Source organism: Excalfactoria chinensis, chromosome 1 (genome assembly GCF_039878825.1).
Source record: "Excalfactoria chinensis isolate bCotChi1 chromosome 1, bCotChi1.hap2, whole genome shotgun sequence".
Classification (NCBI taxonomy): Eukaryota; Metazoa; Chordata; class Aves; order Galliformes; family Phasianidae; genus Excalfactoria; species Excalfactoria chinensis.
Window position 1 is genome coordinate 128,366,251 of NC_092825.1, and position 23,765 is coordinate 128,390,015.

The 23,765-nt window shown below is 40.1% G+C and overlaps 2 protein-coding genes across 8 annotated transcripts in view; one reads left to right on the plus strand and one right to left on the minus strand.

Annotated features, from left to right (window-relative positions):
• Window positions 1–930, plus strand: part of LOC140264333 (pinopsin-like) — an 84,001-nt gene extending 83,071 nt beyond the window's left edge. Inside the window, exon 5 of the mRNA XM_072360039.1 lies at window positions 704–930. Coding sequence (XP_072216140.1) covers window positions 704–928 — 225 coding nt within the window. The 3' untranslated portion in view covers window positions 929–930. The remainder of the gene's footprint in view (window positions 1–703) is intronic.
• ST6GAL2 (ST6 beta-galactoside alpha-2,6-sialyltransferase 2) overlaps window positions 1–23,765 on the minus strand; it is a 178,642-nt gene that overhangs the window by 6,191 nt on the left and 148,686 nt on the right. For all 7 annotated transcript variants that reach the window (XM_072360017.1, XM_072360005.1, XM_072360026.1 and 4 more), the window contains 4 exons: window positions 19,288–20,290; window positions 14,531–14,628; window positions 11,741–11,842; window positions 10,472–10,646 (listed from right to left, as the gene is read on the minus strand). In XM_072360017.1, the coding sequence (XP_072216118.1) occupies window positions 10,472–10,646; window positions 11,741–11,842; window positions 14,531–14,628; window positions 19,288–20,233 (1,321 nt within the window). In that variant the 5' untranslated portion in view covers window positions 20,234–20,290. The remainder of the gene's footprint in view (window positions 1–10,471; window positions 10,647–11,740; window positions 11,843–14,530; window positions 14,629–19,287; window positions 20,291–23,765) is intronic.

Below are 23,765 nucleotides of genomic sequence, written 5' to 3' on the forward strand. Positions count from 1 at the left end.
TCAAAATATGTAGAAAATGTATTGAAACACTTGTTGCATTGATAGTAACCAGACAGCTGGACCAATTCTGCTCATTTTGCAAATACAAGTGAGAACTGAAGTCACTGGGTTGTTGTTTTTTTTTTTTTTTTTCATTACAACAGTTCTGGAATCATAAAGCATCAAAGGTGTTTTGGATAATTGTCAAAAGTGAAATGAATTAACATAAAAAATTATTTTGCTTCTTTAATTAAGCAAAGCCATTTTCTGAAGCTCAGTTTGCAATTTGGGAACACGGAGATTTCAATGGCTTGTTAATGAAAAGAACCTTATGTTCTTCCTGCTGTGTATCATTAGATTATCAAAATGATTTTTTTCCCTGCCTGATGTGTGAAGTAACTGAAAACCAATTAGTTCTGTGATTAAATCTTCTTTTATCACAAATAAAAGGTTCTGAACACATCTCAGATTCTTCTACAGCTTTAAAATCTACAAAGCCTATGGCCTTAGAAAAGCAAAGCATATCAATTTCAAAGGAAAAAATCTACAAATCTAAGTGAACTTTAAACAGAAAGATACACAGATTCAAGGTGAAAAAATGTCTACTTTCAATTTGGGCAAAAAGCACAAGCCACATTGCCTTGCCTCCAAACTCTTACAGAGATGTTCTATATATTTACCCTGCTTAGCAACTATATCTAGAATTGTTTGTTTGTTGTTTCAGTTTTACAAATGCTTTCGCCAGCTTTTCCACTGTCAACCTTCTTCCTCAACTGATGGAGAGCCCACCTGCCACTCCAAGGTAACCGTTATCCAGCTGAATCAGAGAACAGACGGTGGAAAGTTGTGCAATAATGAACCACGTCCAGAAACGGACAATAAAGTCACTTCTCTCCTGCACCCAGAGCCAGGCCTGGAGCCAGCCGCACAAACTGTACCACCAGTGTAAGAGGAAAATACAAGCCTTAAACAGAATATGTTTGATTTCACTGTCACATTACCCAGCTAACCTTAAAATTACTAGAGGAAATTGCCATTTGTGTGATAAGAAAGCTGTCAAGAACAAAAACTGGGATTCTGTTATCATTTCCTTAGTAACAGTAAGGATGAGCACATCACTGCAGGAATGGTTCAATAATGACAAAATTTCCAGCAATATCATTGACTTTCCTTTAAATTAGTTAATGGAGCACTCAGAAGTGGTAAAGTTTTAGTTCTCAGTGACCTGTGGATCTGTGTCCTCCAGAAACAACCTAAAAGATATGAACTATCTAATTTAGCTCCTTGCTTTTCCTATGTCATCCTATGCAGTCCATTCTTTGTAGTTTTAGATTAGGTAAATCTGATTTCTGGCAATCAATTCAAATTTTTTGCTCATATTGGACATGGATGTTATTAGGGACGAAACAGTGACTCAGACGGCTAGTTTCTGAGTGGTAACAGCTAATTTACAGCATATCTTTGCATTTAAGTAAACAAACTGGAAGATGAGTTAAGACAAAGCCCCATCCCTGGAGGTGTTCAAGGTCAGGTTGGATGGGGCTCTGGGTAGCCTGAGCTGGTGGGGGGCAGCCCTGCCCACAGCACAGGGTGGGGCTGGGTGGTCTTTGAGGTCCCTTCCAACCCAAACCATTTTGTGATTCTATGACTCTGTGAATGACTAGAAACAACCATATACAGAGATGTCTTTGGGCCACCACCTGTCCTGGTGGAAATGTGAGTAATCCTGAGACTTACAGACTCTTGCACCTGTCAAATGCACAAATTGAGCAAAAAACCAATGGTCAGTGCCCGACTGCTTTTTCTTTAGCATCTTTAACACCCCAGTCAAAGAGATCAACAGTGTGGTACAAGCAGCACTCCCATCCCAACAACTGATGAGTGAGAACCCAAGACACTCAGGATAACACACTTGATCTACATTACTCCATGGACACACAAAAACACCCCCCAAAATGCTCTTTCTTGGGGGAAAAACAAACAAACAAACAGAACAACCATTTGTGAGCTGCTTTCTTTGTATGAACTGAGTCCTACTTAAAGTAGAAAACAAATGGGTAGTGTGCTGTTCCATACCTTCTAAGATATGAACTTCCTCTACATGGGGACACCTCTAGATCTTACTGCCATTTAAGTTTACAAAAAATATCTCTAATACAAAAGCAGTAGTTTAAGCCATGAGGACATTTGCTCTAGTATTAGGATGGGTTCAGTTTTTCTCTGCTCACTAAACTTGCTCATGTTATCCTGCTTTACTCTGAAAGCACTATCTCACATCCATTTGTAATCCCAGTTATTATCTTTATCTCTTTTTGTGTTATTGCTTCCTTGGTTTCTCCTCCGCAGCTGAAATCTTCTCCCACACACACTGATCTTAGTTTCCAGGTTTCCCTTGTTTAATTTCTTTCCCTGTGCTGCTCAGAGTACATCTATTTGTTTCTTTCATCTATGTAATTTTCACATCACTGCCCAATGCAATATCATCTACAAGTTTGTTTCATACTTCATCACTCCTCCTTGATCATCAGCATAAAGGAAAAACAAATTTTCTGATAGCATGCAAGGTGAAGAATTCCCATATGTTACACCCAAATATTAGTCTCTATTCACATCCTAAAGTTAGCTTTCAGACAATGTACAATTACTGCAAATAAAACAGCACCTACTGACATACTCAGGACCTAAGTAGACGTTCATGGAACACAGGAAGAGACTTGCTATTCCAACACCTTGTGGTTTGGGCAGAATTAATCCCACAGATATGTACATTCACATTTCTTCGCATTTCTGAGCAAGCTGGTCTACAGCCCTCTTTAAAGATACTGACAAGAGGCAGGTATTTTGGTAGTGAAATTCATCAGACTTATTTTAGATGTCTATTTTACAATGGGATGAATTGTTCCTTATAAAAGTTGTTTCTCTTCAGTGACTAGGCAGAAACCAAACAGACAGTCTGGCTCTTGATATCTGTACCTTCACCTTCCTTCAGATTCTTCTAGATCTGAAGTTCTTACAGCTTAGGGAAAAGTCATGTAAATACTTTGTTCAGGACCACTGGATGAAGAAATGAAAACAAGGTGTGATTCATCTGACCAAATCTGCCCAATAGTGCAGACATTCACACCTCAAATAGCTGTCACAGGTTCCTCTGCTGTCAGTGCAAGAAAGTGCATTCTCATGATGTAGCTCCAGTCAACTCATCCTACAGTAAGTACTTAAACATGGATCATATGAAGAACTTCCTGTTTCTTTCTACTGATGATGGGAAATATGGAATAGTAGCACAGATAACTTGTATTTCATTTGTATTATATCTCTCTCTCAGTACAGGCTAGAAGTTTTACAGGTAGAAAGGAGCACAAGTCTAACAGCCATATTTATTTTTTGCTCTGCTGTGTCTAAGCTGACAATCACACTATCACAATCACAATATTGAGGCAAATAAAGCTAGGAGGTATGAATCTTGCACTCTGACTGACCTGACTATGGACAGAAATCAGTTTTACATGCAAGGACCAAGCTGATGGGAGATGGCCTGTTTCCACTCATAAGGATGTATGGGAATCAGAGTGGAAGTGGTGAATAACAAACTATTCAGAGAAGACCAGAGGACATGCACAACTTAAGAAAAAGTAAAACCTGAAGGAACTATGTACAGCATGTAAACATCAAAATGGTGAAGTACTCCTTAGAAAGGTGAATGCCAAGTAGAGCTCATGGAACACAACAAAAAATTTGCTTTATCACTGGCCCTAAGTAATCTCAGTAAAATCTAGATTGACTGGATTAATCTAATTAATGTACCAGTAGCAGTATTACTACCATGTGTACCTAATTTGGTCAAGAGCCATTGTACAAAGAGTATGAAGAGTAGAAATATTGTCAGTTTGAGTAAGGAAATCACAGAGGGATCTGGACGGACGCGTGGAGTACTTCAGAGGGAAATGGATCTCTCAAGTTTCTTGAGCCCGCTCTTGCCCCATCAGATCAAGAACAGCTCTGAAATTTGATCAGTTTGCTCACAGCCTTGCTCGGTTCAGCACTGAGTATCTTCAAGAATGGAAATGAAACTCAGATATTTTCAGAAGTTTACTGAAGCATTCAAAAATAACGTGATAGGCATGACTGTGGAATCAGCAAGCAGGCTGAAAAATGACTTATCTTCCAAGTCTCATGATTATGTTTTAATATTTCCAGATCTTAATTATCCAATCAAAAATTCATATAAAGGAAAAGGTCAAGCTATCTTGCATAATTTTAGCTTTGGCAAACGTGACTGGTACAACCATACATTCAAAATTGCAGCTGAAGACACTTCTTTATTGAATAGATTATTCTCTTTTCTAATCTATGGTAATACCCTTGTTGGATTTCCATCTTTTAGAAATCCTATTAGGATTACAAATGTAAGATGGAAAAATGCAAAATAATTCTGCCTGTGTAGAGGAAAGTTGTTTCACAGTAATCACTCAAACATGTGCTTTATTAATGTTTTATAGGTGAATGACAATGCTCCTAACTACTGTGTTGAAAAAAATATAGGACTGTGAGCACAGAATGTTCTTCGTAAAGTATTTTAAAACATATTACTCCAAAGAAATGGCATTAAAGAAATAGTCAATGTGCAAGTTTCTTAAAGCAGTACAATATGAGATGCTAATAAATTATGGTGGCTTTCAAAATGTATGATAAGTTAGTATTTCTAAATTCTCAGAAGGATTTGTGTCTTTTTTGTTGTTGTGTTTTTTTGTTTTCTATTCAGCAGACATCCATGATGTTAGGACGCTTAGGGTATGGTTTAAACTCATTCTGAGTGGCATAAATAGATTCCTGGAATTTTACAATCTGAGCTGAAAATATTTTAACCAGAATTAAATTATTTGCATGGATAGTTTACAGAAATAAATTCCAACACAAGTCATTCTATGACCCTATGATTATGGATTCTAATCAAAAGGAGAAAATGTTTCTCAATTTGTTCTTGGTGATTTTAATGACCCAGCAGTTTTCCGATTTCCAACATGGATCTTTTGTACAGTACAATTAGGCTTTGTGGTTAGCACAGCAATTTAAAAATAATATTCTCTAAGTTATAATAAAATATAGTTTAACATACCTGAATACAACAGATGCTTTACAAAAGCATCTAAAGTAATGTATCATTCAAATATTCAGCAAAAGTTCAGCATCATTTTAACAAAATTTAAGAGGCACTGGAAGCATTTGAATAAGCATAACCTGATTATTACATTCATAATGTGACTCACTTCACACACAGCACAAATTTATTTACAGGAAAGAATTTAAGCTAGATGCACCAATACATCCGTGTTTGATAAAACAAGCACTTGAAGGCATTACAAATGCACATAAAGCGTTTAGAAACTACAGTTTTCTATACGTTAGGTTACTTCTATCAACTCCAGTTGTTCTCTCTTGAGTAAACAAATTAACTTGTTGGATTTCAGATACCACAGGAAAATTTGTTACTTTTGAAACGGGGCCAAATTAGCCTCAGGTATTCTTTGGAATACACATAAAAAGAAACTTTTAAAACTACTCTGTTTCTTAAAATGGGTTCTCTTACATCTCTTTAGCTGATGTACTATGACAAAACTAACTGAAAAGAACATTGCCTAAATTTGCAGAAAAACAAATACTTACTAAGGAATTTAATCATTACCGTTTGCCTGACCCTAACAAATTGTGTAATACTCGTCATCTTAGATGTATAAATACTCACATAATGTACTAGAGCTAGAAAACGACACGAAATGCAAAAGACTATACATTAATCACAGTAATATACTCTGCAATATGAGCATAGATTGGAAAATATTGACCTGTAATACCATGTATCTTTGAATATATAATTTAGATTTGGGTGACGGGCAAGAATACTGAAGCCTTGGGGTGCTTTAAGACTTGTGTCTTGGGGTGCTTTAAGAGAGAAGTTTGTTCGTTTATGTCTGTAATTTAAGGAAGTAGGAGATGCTCAAGCTCTAGAATGTTTTTAATTTAAATGAAAAGTCTTTAAAGATAATGTATTGGAAATGCTATTTCTCTGCATAACAATACTTGAACAATACAGAGCTGAAAAGCACCATTCAATTCTTTAACCAACCACTGATGAACAGCTGATTAAGTAACAGTAATAAAGGCAACTCTTACTAAGTCGAATTGTTTCTTTCAGCTCATGGAAGTGTGTTTTTCTAAGCAGATCTGCAGATGAGCTGCACTCTTCTATTCAACATGCTTTCTGAAGCCATTTTAAATTTAAGCTCTTAGTCATATAGTGAACTGCTACTATTGCAGTGTAATGGTAGTCTTGCTTGTACAATTGTCTCAATGCATGCACATAAAGACTAAATATTAATGATATTAATGATGCAGAACTGTTTTGAGTCTGTAACGTGAACTGTAAAGCCTCAAACAAGCCTCTTCCTTCTCCTAGCAATAAATTAACCTGGGCTTGGTAATCATTTTGTGTTCAGTGGTTCATTTGTTAAGGTATATCACACAGTGAGAGTACTGCTTACAGAGACAATGTAAAGTGTAGAAGTTTACACAGACCATATTCTGATTTGGAAGTTAAAAAATCCAGTAGACTAACAATAAAAAGATCAAAGCTGTTGGGAAAAAAAAAAAATGACAGGTGTGTAAATGTGAATTTCAGGTAAAATCACCTCTGAAGAGGTGGGTTAGAAAAATGTGCCAGTGGACTACAGAAAGCAGGAATTCATGAAAAATTCAACTAATATACAGGGGTGTTCATTACAAAACTGTGTATGATCCAGATTACATGAGATGTGATGGCTGGACTCCTACACTTCATGTCTGATAAATATGCAGCAGTTCACAGTCCAAGATTTGATGTAAACATATCAATATTCGTTTGACAAACCCAATTTTCAACCAAGTGTGAACCAGCGTTGCTAACTGCAAAAAGTCACCAAGGCAACTTGTTGCCTAGGGCTAATGCAAGACAATGAGAACACTAGGCAGTCTTTTGTTTAAAAGCATGAAGGCGGCAGCTGCAAAAACAATGCAAAAATATTCGGGAAAAGGATTCTCAGAGCTCATCTAGGATTAGATTAGAGACACAAAGAGTGAATAATTTATAACAAGGAATGACATTAACTAAGACATGACATGCCACATAAGACAAAGACTCCCAGATTAAAATAGAAGATTTCTTTTCCCTTGGAGAACTGTTAGCCCAAAAAATCAAACCAAAACAAAAAAAAAATCCAACAACAAAAATCTATGTTCTTGGTCATTACCCAGAGTCCTTGAGACAGCTCCACTAGAGGATGTGCCGTACAAAGATGGCATACCCCTAGATGTAACACAATACAAACTGGATACAATTTGACAATGCGTTCAGTGTGTTTTTGATGATGTCCTGAACTTATAGCTGTCATTAAGCTGGACAGGAAGCATTGTTAAACCAACATCAAATTCAGTGGAAAAGATTGCAGTCAGATATTTGTAGCACTACTAAGGTACAGAATGGCATCAGTGATGGATGGGTTGCTGCAAGGTGACATCTCGCTTTGAAGAAAACCGAAAGCAGGAACGCCTGCATGCTACAGCCTGATGCCATAGAAACTGGATGAAGTTGATGTGTGTTGGGTAGTATTCATTTCACCTGATTTTAATAAAACCTCCATAGCACGTGCGTTATAGTTAAGCATTTCAGAAGCAGCTAGAAGCAGCGACATATGCAATTACTGCAAGATTTAAATCTGTATGAGAACATACATAAAATGTGGTATTATCAAAGCATTCCTGACTTGTGCCTTATTTTCTGTGTAGCCTGTAGAGCACATTTAAACCTGCTCCTTCCCTCAGCACCTCCACACCCCTCTCCTCCAGCAAACATGTGCACTGTGCTTCCCTCACCTCAGCCTTGAGCTATTGCAGTGCAGGTGCCTCAACAAAGCAACATGCTGAGCTAATAGAGGTGGGGTCTAGAGGAGCTTGTGGATTCAGGACAGAATTACATTGAAATAGTGCAACCCATAACTCAAAAATAAGCACGAAAGTTGTCCTCTTGAGCTCCTATGCAGTGAAGATACAAGGGAAAAGGTTCTGACTCTTCCCACTCAAGTAACAATATGTACAAGACTACCTCTAACCCCTCTCTGGCCCCTTTTCTAAAAGGATTAATAATATTGTGACTTAAGTACCTTAACACAGCTATTTAACCATGTTATATGTTTTTCCTGAATATCTTAAATGTTAAAAGACTCTCTTTACTGCTGAAGGATCAGTGACTCAGTACTGCAGAGAAACACCATGAGAGCACTTTCCACCCCAAGACTTCCCTTTGGGAAGATTCAGTTTCTTGTAAATAATACTGAGCAGCAGAAATGGATATACATTTCAGGTTCAAGAAGTAATTGCTGAAGTAATTATCTACGACCACCCTAAAATGTTCCTGGCATTCCTGATGTTTCCATGTTTTAATTTTTATAATCTATCCAATTTTGTAAACTGGGACTAATAGATAGGAAGAAGCTTGACAGTCAGAACACGTGTTTCACACAGGTGCACTCAGTTGTGTCTGCCAGCTTCAGTTCCAAATGGATATTTGCTGCATGAATTGTTGAGAGATACCTGACATGAAGACCAAAGCGACTTCTCAGATTTCTGAGAAGCTGCATTATATGCTCTATGCTTTTTCTTGCCCTTTAAAAGGATATAGTTGCTGTTCCTGTGCTCTTTCCCATTATATGTGCAATGCGTTGACATCTATTCAGTAAGGTTTCTAAAATAGGAAGCCTTTCCCTAATGACATATTTAAAATGAATCTATCAAAATAGTAGGTAGTTATCAAACGAGGTGGGTATGACTCCCAACAAGCTTGTCTTACTGCTTTATTTTCTAGGAGCTAATAATAGCATTGCTAAAATAGATGAGCATTTCCTTTGGACAATAACCATATACATAAAGGAATATAAATATATTATAAATAAATAATAGGCATTCTTATATTATAAATAAAATAGGCGAATAGCCTTATCTACATCTGCACACACAGTATATGTATCTGTGCATCTTTTGTTGCCAATGTTCCTGCTTCTTTGGTGGTTAATATTTTCCAAGCATCCTCTGCTTGTAGTGTATTTTTGTCAGGAACATTTAGATTCGGGGTCGAAGATCACTGTTTTATTCTTACAGTGAAATTAAATCATGTTTCTTCAAAGAAAGCCTTTGAAATGTTTCTTATATACTGTGGAGAGTACAGATTGACAGCACAATGATCCTCTCCACTATTCTTATGATCAGCAGCTGTTATCCTATTTTTATCAACAACTTCATTACTCCAAGAATTGCTTTTGCAAAATGTGAGTGCTGCTGATGAGATCATTCCACATGAGCAGACTTTTCCTTATGAATTTCTACACATAGGCACCACTTCAAGAAGTAACCCACTGCAAAGCCATCCTCCCCCCACACATTCCTTCTCTTCTTTCCACTCATGCTCCAGACAAGCACACCCATTCAAGACATCAATGGACACTTTTCAGGCACCTTTATGCTATCACACGCAGAACCTCAAGCACTCTCCCTATGGCCCTCGGTGAACTCCTCAAAATCATGGGATGCCACTACTGCTTAGGAAGCCCAGTATAAGTCCTCAGAAATGGTCTTCCCATGGATGATGAAATGTCATGTATCATTGCTTTGAGAATCAGATGAGAAGACAAGTTTCCAAGGCAGACGGAAGTATTTGAAGTTCTATTGCTTCCTGTGCCTCTAGATGCATGAGTAAGAAAGATCCTGACTCGGTTTTGCTGCTCTAAACTATATGCATCCTTTCAACATTCACAATAAGGACTCGTTATGTTCCTGATAATGTTCTCATTTATGATGTTATGCAGCATGAACTGTGGCCTCAGTGCCAAACTGTCCCCCAAGAAATATTAATGAATGCTGGAAAAATATGACGAAATTCTATCCCTTTGAGGGTAAGAAGAAATGGGATCCTTCAGCCTCTTACAGACTGGACACTGGAAGCTGTGACAGGGTGTGGGAAATTCCATTCCTTGGCATGTGGATGGGATTACAGTCTGGTCTGTCAGACTGCATCAGTGACTCCATCCTCACTGCAGGATGTGCTGCATGCTTTCGCTAATGGTCTTGAGCACCTCTGTTCTATCTCTGTTCTATGATCACAACAAAGAACTGTGGAATTGAGTTGGTTATCAATGGATAAATTAATATGGAATAATATAAATTTCTCAGAGATGTGTGTATTTTATAAATATGATACATATAATCTGGATATGGAGAGCAAGAAAGCAGAGCAGTAAATTCACCCATGTATTTAGTAGTTCTCATTGAGTGCATTTTGGATAGTCATTGTTCCTGTTTGGATCATGAACCAAAAATACATGTACATGAATGAGATACTCATGAAACATACACATTTATAGTTTTGTTTTTATCTAGCATAGATTGGGCCCATCCTTAATGCACCTACCAATAAAACCTGAAGAAGGAGGGTTGGGCTGTATCTTCTCTTTAGTGTTTTCCTGAATGATGTCCCAGAGCTGCCATATAAACTTTGGATGAAGAATGTAAAAAGGTTGGTTTGGATTCCTCCTGCGATGCTGTACATAGGGAGTGAACAGATTGTAGTCTGGCTTCTTATACCACTGGGAAGAAAAAAACAAGAGCTTTCTTAAATCTTATGTTATCCAATGTATTTTGAGTGCTACATGAGAAAAAATGTGAATGAGCTTGAACTCTCTGGAGGCACTCAAGGCCAAGCTGTATGGGGCCCTGGGCAGCCTGAGCTGGTGCCCATGGCAGAGAGCTGAGACCGTGTAGGCTTTGAGGCCCATTCCAATTCAAGCCATTAAGTGATTCTATGAAGGCAGCTTGCATTGGTGAACATTTGTCCTAGAAATCCTCATTCTAGGCCATTCTTCTGCCTTTCTTCACATAGCAACATCCAATAATCAAGTAAGTGCAGCAGGACAAGCCAACCCTGACTCCCACTCAGGCCCACAAGGCACATCAAACATCAGCACGTGAAGCAGCCCTGTGGCTGTGCAAGAAACAGGCAATTTATGGCATCTGTTGCCAAGGGAGTTGAACAGATGAAGGTTTCTTCCTACTTACAGCCTGCTCAGCTCCAAGCTCCCCCTGCCAAGAATCATCAGATCAACTGGTCCACTGGAGCTGCAGCACTTGCCTAGGCAAAGGCTCTCCAAGTGACAACCAGATGGACGTTGGCTGCTCTCAGCAAGGAGCACAGATGGCTGCGGGGGAGCAGACGCAAAGGGAAACTGGTAGGGGGAGGCCTGGGATGCAGGGAAGGCACCAAGAGAGATTGCCACTGAGGTGCTGTATTTCGTCTGAGAAGGTGGGAAAAGAAGGATGCAATTTGTCAGTTTTCTCGATAAAGCCTCCTTCTGAGATACAGCAATATCCCTCCTTCACAAATACACAGAAAATTCACCACCACATGAAAATAGTAGCATATCTTACCAAAAACAGTCCCCACCATTCATCTATCCTAGCATCTCAGATCAACCCACTCCAGTACAAGTGCTGGCTACAAAAAGAGTTTTTAACCAATAAACTCATTTTGACCAGTTCATGCATAAGTAGTGAACCCTGCTCCTCAGAGAATGACTTTGAGGTTCACTGTGGTGAGAAACAGAGAGACAGGAGTACTAAACAGATAAATTTTGCCCAGTATTTTGGGACTGGCTGGGAAGAAAGGAACATGCAGACATCTTACCACGTTCAGATTTGCAGAGTAGGGGGCAGGATCCCAAGCTACTAAGATAACATCTTTGTACAAGGAGCTGTCGACAAAGTGATGGTTTGGGTTGGTGAGAATCTGCAAATACACACACACACATATATATATAAATGCAGTTAAAAGCAAATGGGACCAGGAAAAATGGCAAAACCCTTCCCTAAAATAAACAGCCCTACCCCATTCTGCTCTTTGTTCTAGTTCAATTCTGGTATATATATATATATATATATATATATATATATAGGCCCTTCTATACATAATACACAAAAATAGGGTTGTTTATATATATATGCATACAAAGAGCCTAGCCATAAACAGCACTATGACAGTTAGAAGTAGCAGTACTCTGAATTACTCTCCATCTGTGATGTGATGAGACCACTTGAGATTCTGCATAATTGTATATCAACACTACTGCATGTTCTGGAACATAACAATGAAAGCTATGATATTTCACACTGCCTGCAGGATCCTCTTTTTGGATATAGACTAGCTTTCTTTGAAGAGTTGCAGCCCTGAAGAATACTCCTGTCTTTGTATTTTTCTTTTATTTCCCCCCCATTGGTTGTTTTCTCATTTCAACAGCAGTGCAGTGTCATGTGAAGTACCTCTGAAAAGGCAAATTAAACCATGACAGTAAAAGCTCATATACCTAGAAAAAGAATTCCAGGAATAGACATGTGATAGCACTATTTTTGAAGTAACTGTGATATTGCTCTGATCTGCTGCACTCTCATAGCTCCATCCCACATCTTCTAGTACTCTGCTTTTCCTCCCACCCCAATGGAAGTGGAATCTCTTCCACTTCTGCTGGCTTCTTCTTACCCAGACTCTCTCTGTCTAACCATATCTCTCTGAGCTCTGGTGCATCCAACCCAATGGAAAGACTGAACTGAATGAATCCTGCACTGGCTGATGCAGCATGAATTTGGCTCCAGCTGTTAAACTAATCAACATTCCAGACAAATTCATACTAATTTTCATTTCCCTTTAGGATCCAATAAGCCATATTTGATTATGCATATTTTTCTTCAGAAAAATAATATTGTTGCCATAGCAATATTCTTTCTACCATAAACTTTGAGCTTAACGACTTTGCATCAGCCTTCTACAATAAGAACAGAATTAGTCTTGCTGCCATCAGCATCTCTAACTCCATTTCTCAGAGCAGTTTTTGCCTGAGAACATAAACTTCTTTCTTGAGAGTACAGAGTAAGCAGACCAAAAGGTCAAGCTTTTTAAAGCTCAGTTCTACAGTTATCACACAAAGGAGCTCTCCTATTCCTTTCAGCAAGCAAGAGTCCTTCAGAGGTGTTGTCCATAGAAATTTCACTCTTAGTGAGCCTGCATTCATATGTATGAGATGAATTTCCTCTGGAATAACAATATATGTTGTGACTGCACTGGCTTCCTTCACATCCTTTGGGTTTTCATGGCAGGGAATGCAAGGGAAGGAGAGGGCCACAAGAGCCTTTTAATCAACTGAATGAAGGAATTTCCTACAGTAAGGAGAGGAGGGTCAGAAAACCAGTATGGATTACACATCTTCAGTACTGGTATGGAAAGACAGTTTTATCAAGTGACCTGTGCAGATTTCTCTCCTGGCAGTGAAAGGCCAGTCTCTCAGCATGAAGCTTCTGACCTCTCTAAAGGAGCAGAAAGGTGGTGGGAATACAAATGTTTGTGAGGAAACTGTGTGAATTGACTCTAGTGAAACAAAGCTCAAATCACTCCCTGCAGGGAGTTAGACTAGTCAACTAAATGAGGTTTCTGAGCTTTCCTTCTTGCTTCGGGAAAGGGGTTTAGGCATGGTCAGTACCCAAGACACTCTAGCAAAAAGTAACCCAAAGCAAAATGAAGAACAGATGGGGGGGGGGGAAAAAACCAACAACACAGCTAATATAAACAACACTAAGATCAACGTAGATCAGCACTGTCTGATATACTGATTTCAGCACTAAGCCCACAGTAAGATTCTGTGTTCTTCAGCAAGAATCAGTACGTACACAAAATGCTGTGTGGCCAGCCATACCATTGGCACTAAGTAAACTCACCATATCAATATTTTATAAAGCTCTCAGCAATTCTGTTATTATACTTCGGCTGCATTTCATAAAGATGAAAGACGTTTAGCTTGCCCAAGGCAAAGGTTTTTTCAAAATTAAAAAAAAAATACAACCATAAGGTGTCACTATAGCTCAATGCACGCTTCATTTGTTGGCACTTGATGTGATGAAAATCACATTTTCTGTTTCTATTCAGATGAACAAACTCATCTCAGGTGTAACATCCAGTGGATACAGAAGTTTTTCACTAGATCACTCCCAATTTTTAAAGAACAATGTCTGTCAGACGAATCAGTCCTCATCCTCTTCATCTTTCAGCGAGGAAATAATTGAGGAACAGAAGAAAAGAGCTTTGGGTTCCCCCCAGATCAGGCTTTATGAATATCCTGGAAGTGGTGTGGCAATAGTCTTTGTTTCTGAGGACTGTGGCACCATGCAGAGCCTGAAGAGGTGTAGAACACGTGAAAAGCTCTGCAAACCAATTCCTTGGAAAGTGGATAACGAGTAACTAGCGTGATCACTCTAAACAGACAGCGTGTGTCAACATCACTGTAAGGGAGAATATTTACCTGTTCTATATCATGACTGTTAAATTACGAGCTGTTTCCCGGGCTACCCAACAGTTTCTCAGAAGTCATTAATTTAATGTCATTTCACACAGTAGTGACATGCACTTGAATTCACAAAAGGAAGAACTTACCTGAGAGTTAATGATTCGCATTGTTGTTTTATTTCCAACATCTTTTTCATAGCCGTGTGTTGGAGCAGAATTAAATCTTAGAACAGCATCATGAGAATCTGGGAGCATAAATAATGGGGTCATTTTTATTTTTCTTAATGAGACTGAAAATTAAAATAAAACAAACAATCTCAACTAATGTAAAACTTGCACATTTCTGATCTTGGTATTCCAAGGATGATAAAAATTCTGCTACAAGCAAACAAAAATCCTCTTGCATCTGCCATACATTATTAGCATCCATTGGGAGAAAAAAAAAAAAAAAAAAAATCATCACTTGTAAATTTAGCTTTCAATACTTAAACATTTCTATTTGATAAAATTCACATGGAAATGTTATCAGCTCATCCAGTACATACAGTCACTTGCTATCTCTATTGTAAAATTTACAGTCAATCATAGAATCATAGAATGGCCTGGGTTGAAAAGGACCACAATGATCATCTGGTTTCAAGTCCTTGCTATGTGCAGGGTTGCCAACCACCACAGCAGGCTACCCAGAGGCACATCCAGCCTGGCCCTGAATGCCTCCAGGGATGGGGCATACACAACTGTCATGGTTTTGTCATTTTTGCCATTGGTATTCCACATTATGACATCATGTGGAACACAGAGAAGAAGAACTACATGTCCCAGAAGACCTCATGGTCAGAGAGGAATGGAAGTCATGGAAGTAACACTCGCTCTCTCTCTCATTGCCTGGCAGTGGGTGTGGGTGTGCTTCCAAGCCATGCGCCTTCAATTTCAAAGTAAGCTTCTCAGTTTTCGGAAAACTCTCTCTCTATTTTATTTGATTTATTACCCTCAATTTCAATTACATTGTATTATATTGTGTTATCTTGAATTTCAATGTCAGAGTTAGTAAAATAAGTTTTCCTCCTTAGATTGTTGCTGCTTCTTTGTTTGTTTCCTTGACTCCAGTTCCCATCTCCCTACCCCTTTCCCTTTTCCCTTCCCATTTTTTTGGGCGGTTGGAGGGCCCATAGGCCTATTGCCCCCCTGTCACGGACATAGATTGATCTAAATAACTCTGTGACAACAACCTCCTTGGGCAACCTGTTCCAGTGCATCTCCATCCTCTGAGTGAAAAACTTCCTCCTAATATCTAACCTAAACCTCCCCTGTCTCAGTTTAAAACCATTCCCCTCTGTCCTATCACTATCCACCCTCGTAAACAGATGTACCCCCTCCTGTTTATACACTGCTTTCAAATATTGGAAGGCCACAATGAGGTGACCCCGGAGCCTTCTTTTTTCCAAGCTAAACATGCCCAGTTCCCTCAAACTTTCTTTACAGGAGAGATGCAAATAATTACTCCATGCAAAAGTATGTTAATTGAAAGGATATCTAACTGCATATTCAAGTGAATAACACTGCTCAACAATAAGCTTGTGTTTCACAGTATTTTATAACACCTGAAAAATATTCAGACCACCCCAAGCCTATTAATCAAATGCACTTATTCTCAAGGTCTGTACAGGTCTTAAAAAATGTCTAACCAGGGAATTAAATACACAAATCTTCTCACACATGGAAACCTAAGAATCCTGGGTAGCAAAGAACTAACAGATTTAACTGTGAAAGATTTCCCACAAGCTACTGATGTCAGAGTCACAAAGAACAGAAAGCATCTATACATTAAGTATGGGTCAAGGATAGATACTGTGTGCCATGCTCTGCTGGATAAAAGATTATCATCTATCTAATGTATCTTTTAAAGAGATACCAAAGCCTAAAAGGAGTGAGCTACCTTTGTCAATATTGCTCTTATCTCTTTCACTTTTATCCCTTCTTCCAACTGAAGCAGAGAGTAGGATTCAGGCCAAAATGGATACATAATGCCTTAATGCACAGATTGTTTACAAAGTTCTTTATCTCTAGTTACTTCAAACGTGGTCATCTGTAGCTCAAAACTGGAGTAGGCAGAAGTTTCCAAATATAACAAACATACTATTAGGAAGTTTGGGTATGACACTACTCAACTCCTATCTTTGATCCCCTTCCAACTTCACTCAACACTTCTTGTACCCCAAACAAGAAGATACTGTATGACATGAAGTCAGCAGTCCATTCTCTGCCATGTTTGTTTGCTTGAATGTGTTGTATCTGAAAAGAGAGGTTGCAGCATCTCAAGAGCTACTAGGGAGTGGAGACTTCTTCCATATCGCTATGCAGGAGTCCCACACACCTAAGCTTCATCTGCCTAAACATAATTAGCTTGATTGTGAAGAAGCCAGAAGATAACTAGGTCAGTAGAAGTGGCAAATACTCCACATTTCCGCAGATGGAAAAGAAAAACAAAAGCCCTTTGTACCCGAAACCAGATTATGGATTTAAAATATAAATAAATTCAGACAACTTTTTGACTATCCTTTGAGTGAGAGCTGGGAATTGGTTTAGGAAATAGGAACTGTATGGTTCACAACTTAACTCAGAGACAGTGTACTGCATTTCCAAGACTGTTCACTCTTCACTGGAAAGTATTTGATCAGGATGCAGCCAAACACTGATAATAATTACTTTTAAATCCAGTGATTTTAATCTTAGTAAGTAGTCGAAAATAACTATTACAAAGTTGCAAAATGTTTGAGGTTAGATCATAGATCCCCATTACTTTCCGATTTTGCCAAAATAATTGGGTATCCCATTTTGTAGCATGATCACACAGGGAGCATTTGTGGTACCACATGTATTTCCACACTTAGTTTCACTAGGAAAGAAATATGGGTTAAGGGTCACAAAAGAAAGCATTAATATTTTTTTTTTCTGCATTTCTAACAGGAGCACAGAAGAGGGAGCTAAAGGCCTATGGAGAGAATGATCCTGCTCTGCTCCTTTATTACACCTAGTTTTCTTTCAGGGGGTAAATAGAAAGAGCCTTTGCCTATAGCAACTTCATCAAACAAGAGGCTGTACAACACGCAGCCCCCAAACCAGAATTCACACATGGGGTGTTCTTCCCCGCTCCCCAATGACACAGATTTTGCCATGCCTCTGGGGACACTGAGGACAATTCCAAGGAGCCACGGTGACCACAAGCACCTGTGAATCAGTCAAGCCCCACAGCTGAGAGCAGAATACTCTACTCAGTCAGTTGTACCTGCTCACAGCCTGCACAACACTTACAAAAATCTTTTGCAAATCTTGCTGCCCCACACACTTTCCTGTCAAGCAGGCAAGCAGGAGATATAAAACATCAGCGCAGGCCTTATAAAGCAGCATCTCTTCCTTTTAGGCAGCATCAAAATCATTTCCAACTAAACCAAAGGGTCTCCTGCAGTGAATGACATAATGGAAACACAGGAGCAAGAGGATCCCAAATCCCACACCTGAGCTGCACCCAAGCACAGACATGCCACGATGCATGCTTCTGTAATGCAAGTCACAGTGTGCTATGGATTCTCCAGTACATCACTCATTCATACTGGCATAAACTGGATGCAGTGGGAAACTCTGATAAAAGGAAATTCTGTTTCAGTCTATAATAACATACTGGAGAATGGTCAGCCTGCAAAGCTACCTCGCAACAGATATTTCTAAATCAGTGGAGCCTTTCTACGAAATTACGGGTTACCCTAGGTTGATTTTTGCATTAGGACATCAGGGCACCTGGGTTGTGCTGGAAGCCTGTTAGAGTATTTTGATAATGACACCAGCTTTAAAATATCCCAAGGATTCAAAAGGAAACCCATCTTTGTCAAAGAGATGATACAGAGCGATGAAGCAGGTATAGGAATGCGAAGCCGTGGAAGATGGGAGGATTAGAGTGCACATCAAAAGGTTTCTATAGTGCTATAGGAGATAATTCTTCTTGCTCCAGAAGCAAGCCTGAGACATCCATTTCATCCTTCTTTCAGTGCTCTTAGCATACTGTACATGTAGCACTAAAATGAGCTACTTAAATGTTAATACAACTTCTAACACTCGATTTGGGGGGAAAAAAAGCCAACAACAACAACAACAAAAAAAAAAAGGGCAAAACAAAAACTGACCCCAGTTAGTTTTATGGCTCCACAATTCTTTTTTGAATAGCCAACACAAAACCCTCAGCTTTAGGCAGGGAATTGTATAATGTTGACATCTCAATGACTCAGTGCAGCAATGGAGAAACAATGGGAAGAGATACTTGAACTCATTTAAATTCACACTTAGAAAAGAGGTCAGCAGACTTGATCTTGGAGCATGAAGTTATTGAAGGGCCTGAATTCTATTTGCCTGTGAGCTGTAAACATGCATGAGATTAAGATTATGCTCAATTGCTTCTTGGCACGGAGACAAAGTTTAGCCTGGAACAGTAAAGCCACAAGCAGTTTCCTGATGAGTCACACCAAAATATGGACAGGTAGAGCACAGCTTTTTGGAATAAAACCTGAAAGTGGCTCTAATCTGTAGAAGAAATGAACAGTTTGCAGCAAAATGTCAAATACGGCAAAACTGATGGTGCCTCCTTTACACTACAAGCTGTAATATTACAAGAAGACATCACTGTTTTCCTTAAATCAAATCAGGACTTCAGGCTGTATTTTCCTTTCAGTTACACTGTTCTGAAAGGGAACAGCTTCACTGAAATCTGTATGCTCACACACACAGAATGCTGGTAAAAGAGATTAACCAGATCCTTTAGAGGCTAATGCTTGATAAGTAGAAATCTTTTGAAAAACAAAGGTGAATACGCGTGTGTACACACTTATGCACATGAACAGATTCAATTCACCCACCTATTTCATCCCCTAGAGAGGAGTTCAGTATCGCACCAGCAGACATAACTACAGCACAACTCCCAAAGCCATGTGTGTACAATTTGCCCAGTGGAATTTGAGGAACGTGCTTCTCCCATCCAAGAGTGGAGAAGGGAGCTTCCTTGCCATCTATTGTTTTCACGTTCACCCTTTCTTTCAGCTCGCAGAAAAGCTGGTCGCCTGTCAGCTTCGAGTTTCGTTTCCCTTTGAACCGTACCCCATGCTTATTGGTGCTCAAATAATCTTTCATCGCCTTCTGCAGTCGAGGGTTTAGCATCTTGGAAGAGACATCTCCTTTCCAAAGCTTGTAAAGAAAGGATTTCGACATTGTAGAATACAGCCCATCCCAGTCATCGGATTCATCAAGCATCTGGCTTCTTCTGTGCTTTGTGCTCCTTCTCCTCATTCTCCTCTGACGGCTCCAATTGTTCTGTAAAATGTTTTCTTTTGGATTATCCTCATCGGCTGAGATGAATTTTGCTATCTCTTGGAAGTTGTTGTGTGACACAGGCCGACCAGCAGCGAATAAATAATCATCATTCACTTGGTAGAAAGCACTTTTTGATTTTCGCCCTATCTGGGATGGAAAAAACTCATCTTCGCTTCTAAAGGCATCTTCCAAATCAGTCCATTTCTTAATACCTCCAGTCTCTGATTTAAAGGTATCTAAAAGATCTTCATTAAGGAGTACCTCATTCCCATCAATAGCTTCAGAGAATGATGGATCGTGTATGGCTCCCATGATGACTCTCTGCTTGCCCTGCAGGGGCAGGAGCCTCTTCGTTTCAATATAAGAAAAGGAACTGGGAACTGGCTCAGCACTGTTGCTGTCCGTGAAATAGATGAAGATCACTAAAAAAAGCAGACCCCATGCAAAGATTCCAAACAGCATGAGTTGTTTCCATTGCTTCAAGTTAGGTTTCATGGCAGTGCCTTTACCAGCTCCCCTGCGCCTTGAAGTAGTGGTGAAGGAAAACGACACCTGTAAAGAACATCAAATATTAATCAGGAACGGCTCTAAAAATAGATACAATTCAGAAATAACTTCACAAGCTTTGATAGATGGTGCAGAATTAATCTCTAAGCTGTAGCACGGAACACTCAGATGCAGGAACAAACTCCAGAGCCCACAGACACTGTAGGAGTGACAGGCTTTGGCTGTAACCACACACTGACAGCTGCTAGCTACAAAAGAAGCTGGTGGCCAGTTTCTACAGTAACACTGGATCCTGCCTTCAGGGAGATCATGTGCCTGCCTGCCTCCATTGAACAGAGCATACCATTAGAAAAGCAAAAGCAAAACCCATGCCTGGCTGCATGCACAGTGGGGAGAATATAAACTGTCTGCTCTTTTGCACCAGGCAGGGAGCACAAACTCATCTGGACAGTACTCCCCTGCCCACACCCCTGAAGTGACAAAGCACTCCTTGGGTATCAGAGAGGGGAGCAGGGGAGAGCATCACACCAGCAGCTCAGAAGTCTTTTCTCCTCTTTAGCTGCTCTGAGCTGACACAGCCTCAGTGTACCAAATCCTTTGCTGGGGAGTGCAGCCCAGGACTGCACCCAAATAAGCAAAGTGCTGTCTGGATGCTCTGCGTGTATGATGTGCATGCCCTGAAGTGATATGAAGGAGTTCTTCACATCAAAGCTTGAAAAGTTAGTGTTTTCCAAACAGGGTGCTGATTGGCACCTCCAGCTAAATACATGCCTTTAGGATAAGGATGGAGATTTACATAAGGAGGGCAGGGAAGGAATGTCAGACCTAGACTTGGAAATCTGTGCTTCACTAATACCACGGACTTTGGACAGCTTGTGTATTAATGGAGGGTTGTGTTGTCCAAAATGAGATCAAATCTGAGCAAAGGGGCTTTGTTCCAAGGGAAATAAACTAATGCATTGCCGGACCAACACACACACCATGCCCTTACACAAACCCACTTGTGTAATGAAGAGCTGTTTGTAGGCTTTGGTGGCAAAACCAGCTGAAGAAAGTCTGTTCCCTTAAATAATCCTTATCATTTCCGCCCCCCTACCCCACCACCCCTGCACTATACTCATCATCAGCCTGACTTTTAACACCACACTGTAACTAACTCTGTATTCTACTTAGTGACACATGGCTTAGCTGATCCACTTTAAAAATATGCCCCTTTTTCTGGAGTTTTGTTCCCAGCCCCATTTACTCCAATGACCACTGAATGGTGCCATGTAAAAGCCACTTGTGCCAGCCAGCTGTGGTCAGAACAGGGGAAAAGGAGCAGGGGATTTCATTAGCAGCCTGCACTGAAGGAGCCGACATCACATCAACCCCCATCGGAACACCACACATGGCTTCACACACCTCTGATAACACCTTGGCTGGTTACACCTCACAGCCAGGAGGGACCACACGATCGCTGTACATTGCCACCTTTCCTCAAGCTGTTAAAGTATGTCATAGCTGAGTGTCAAGCTTAGAATGAAGGCTGTGTTGTCACATCAAAAAGAAATGGCCAGTGATGCTGTGGTGAGGTGTCCTCAGCCCTGCTCCTTATTCTTACTCCATACCCCTGCCATCTTGTATAACACCGCTGTACACATAGCAGCACCATTTGCCTCCTGCTGATACAGCAGGGGTAGGGAGCTGAGGGAAGGTATATTAAAAATTTCTTTTTATAGGAAAAAATTAAAAATATGGGTCAGCCCCTTGATCCATGTCACTGAGGTCACACACAGTTGTTCCAGCACAGACCAGGAGATCACCTACCACAACGCAGAGGCTAGAACAGACCGCAGGTGGTATGAGCAAGGATACTTCAGACCAGCATTTCTGCCAACCCCTCTGGAATGTGAGGTCATAGCATCACATTTCTAACACAGGCTATTTTAAAAATCAAGGCAAAGTTTGGGACTTCTAGCATTGTCCAGAGAGAGGATTCAGTGTCACACTCGGGTGACTAAATTTAATTCCCAGTATGCTGAAAGAAACATTCATGAGTACGATAACCCTGTGCTCCGCACACGTTTGGCTCAGCTCATGGGAACCACATGGAAAGAAAAATCTATTACTCCAAGTGACCCATTTCCTAGCTGCATTCTGCTCTTGCTGCTGCAAGATGATTCCCTGCAGGACCTCGACAATCCCCTCCCTGCTTCCAATTTTAAATCACTCCAGGCGATGTCCTGTGGGAGCCCACTCACAGCATATGACTGTGTGCAACTTCAGTCTGCCCTGAAGTTATTGCGACCAGCCCACTCATCAGCGTTCAGATGTTTTGCATTTTTAAAGCGGCATTCTTCGCCTGTCTGAACTGCTTTCATCCCTTTTTATCATTTTCCCTGCTGTGTTTCCCCAGCACTTTTCAACACGTGCCTTCCAAACCGCTGCGTAAGTTGGTCTGTGCTCAGTCAGATGTTTCTCCTGCTGAATTCACATTTCTCACTGGATCTGCAAAGGAAGCATCTTGCAGAATCTTTCTAACAGACAAGCTTGTAGGAAGTAGAAGCGACAAAGGAAGAAGTGGCAAATACCTTCCACTGACTCACACAATAAGCCTAACCACAGTTTAAGCATAAACCTTAACAAAAACTCACGTTTTTGTCAGGTCTTCCAAGATTTGTTTTTATCTTACCACCAGAAATTGATAGGAAAGAGTTTAGCCTTAATTCAGGTGTGAAAATATATAAGGTTATAATCGCTTAAGATAACATGTGCTCCATGCAGCAGGCTGCTGCAGCATGAAAAATTAGTTTGGACTCTACCATTTGATATCCTGGCTACAATCTGAGAAAGCAATGAGTAGCATTATTAATTATTTTCAAACCGAAGCATAAGATTTTGTTTGCCTTATAAGTGGACAGCCATACAGCACGCTTGTATTGGTTAGCATGCATGTGTGAGCATGTACAGGACTACATTTATTATGCAGTTAAAAATCATCCACATAAAAGAAAAGATCAGTATACACCACTATATTTGTCAATACCGCTAGTAAAAGTAGAGACACAAGCAAGAATAAATCAGAAAACTTTACCCATTAGCTACTGCAGCAGCTTATCTACAATCCCTTGTTGCAAGTGGGGCCTCAAAAAGGATACTCAAATCTCTTGAAGACTGGAGCTATGCAGGCAAATCTCTGCTGCTTTAATGTTTTTTGCTCACAAGAAAAGCCTTGTCCTCCAGCAGTACAGCTGAGCTGGAAGCGAATTCAAGGTCATTACTGTATTAGTTGCAAGAGGACCCCTGCAACCTTGCAGGATCTTGAAGGCTGTGAGTGGAAAGCTGCCGTAAGCCTAAAGAAATATCAGTTTATCTTATCTCCCTCCACATGGAACACTAAACCAGCCCCCTTTCAGCTCCTGGGGTTTCTCACACCTTGCAGTCAGTGCCTTCGGCAATATCAGGGGGCAGATGGGAGTCTCTCCTTGCATTTTCCCTTGCTGGTGGCAGACCTCTCTGTGGGGAATCTCCCACAGAA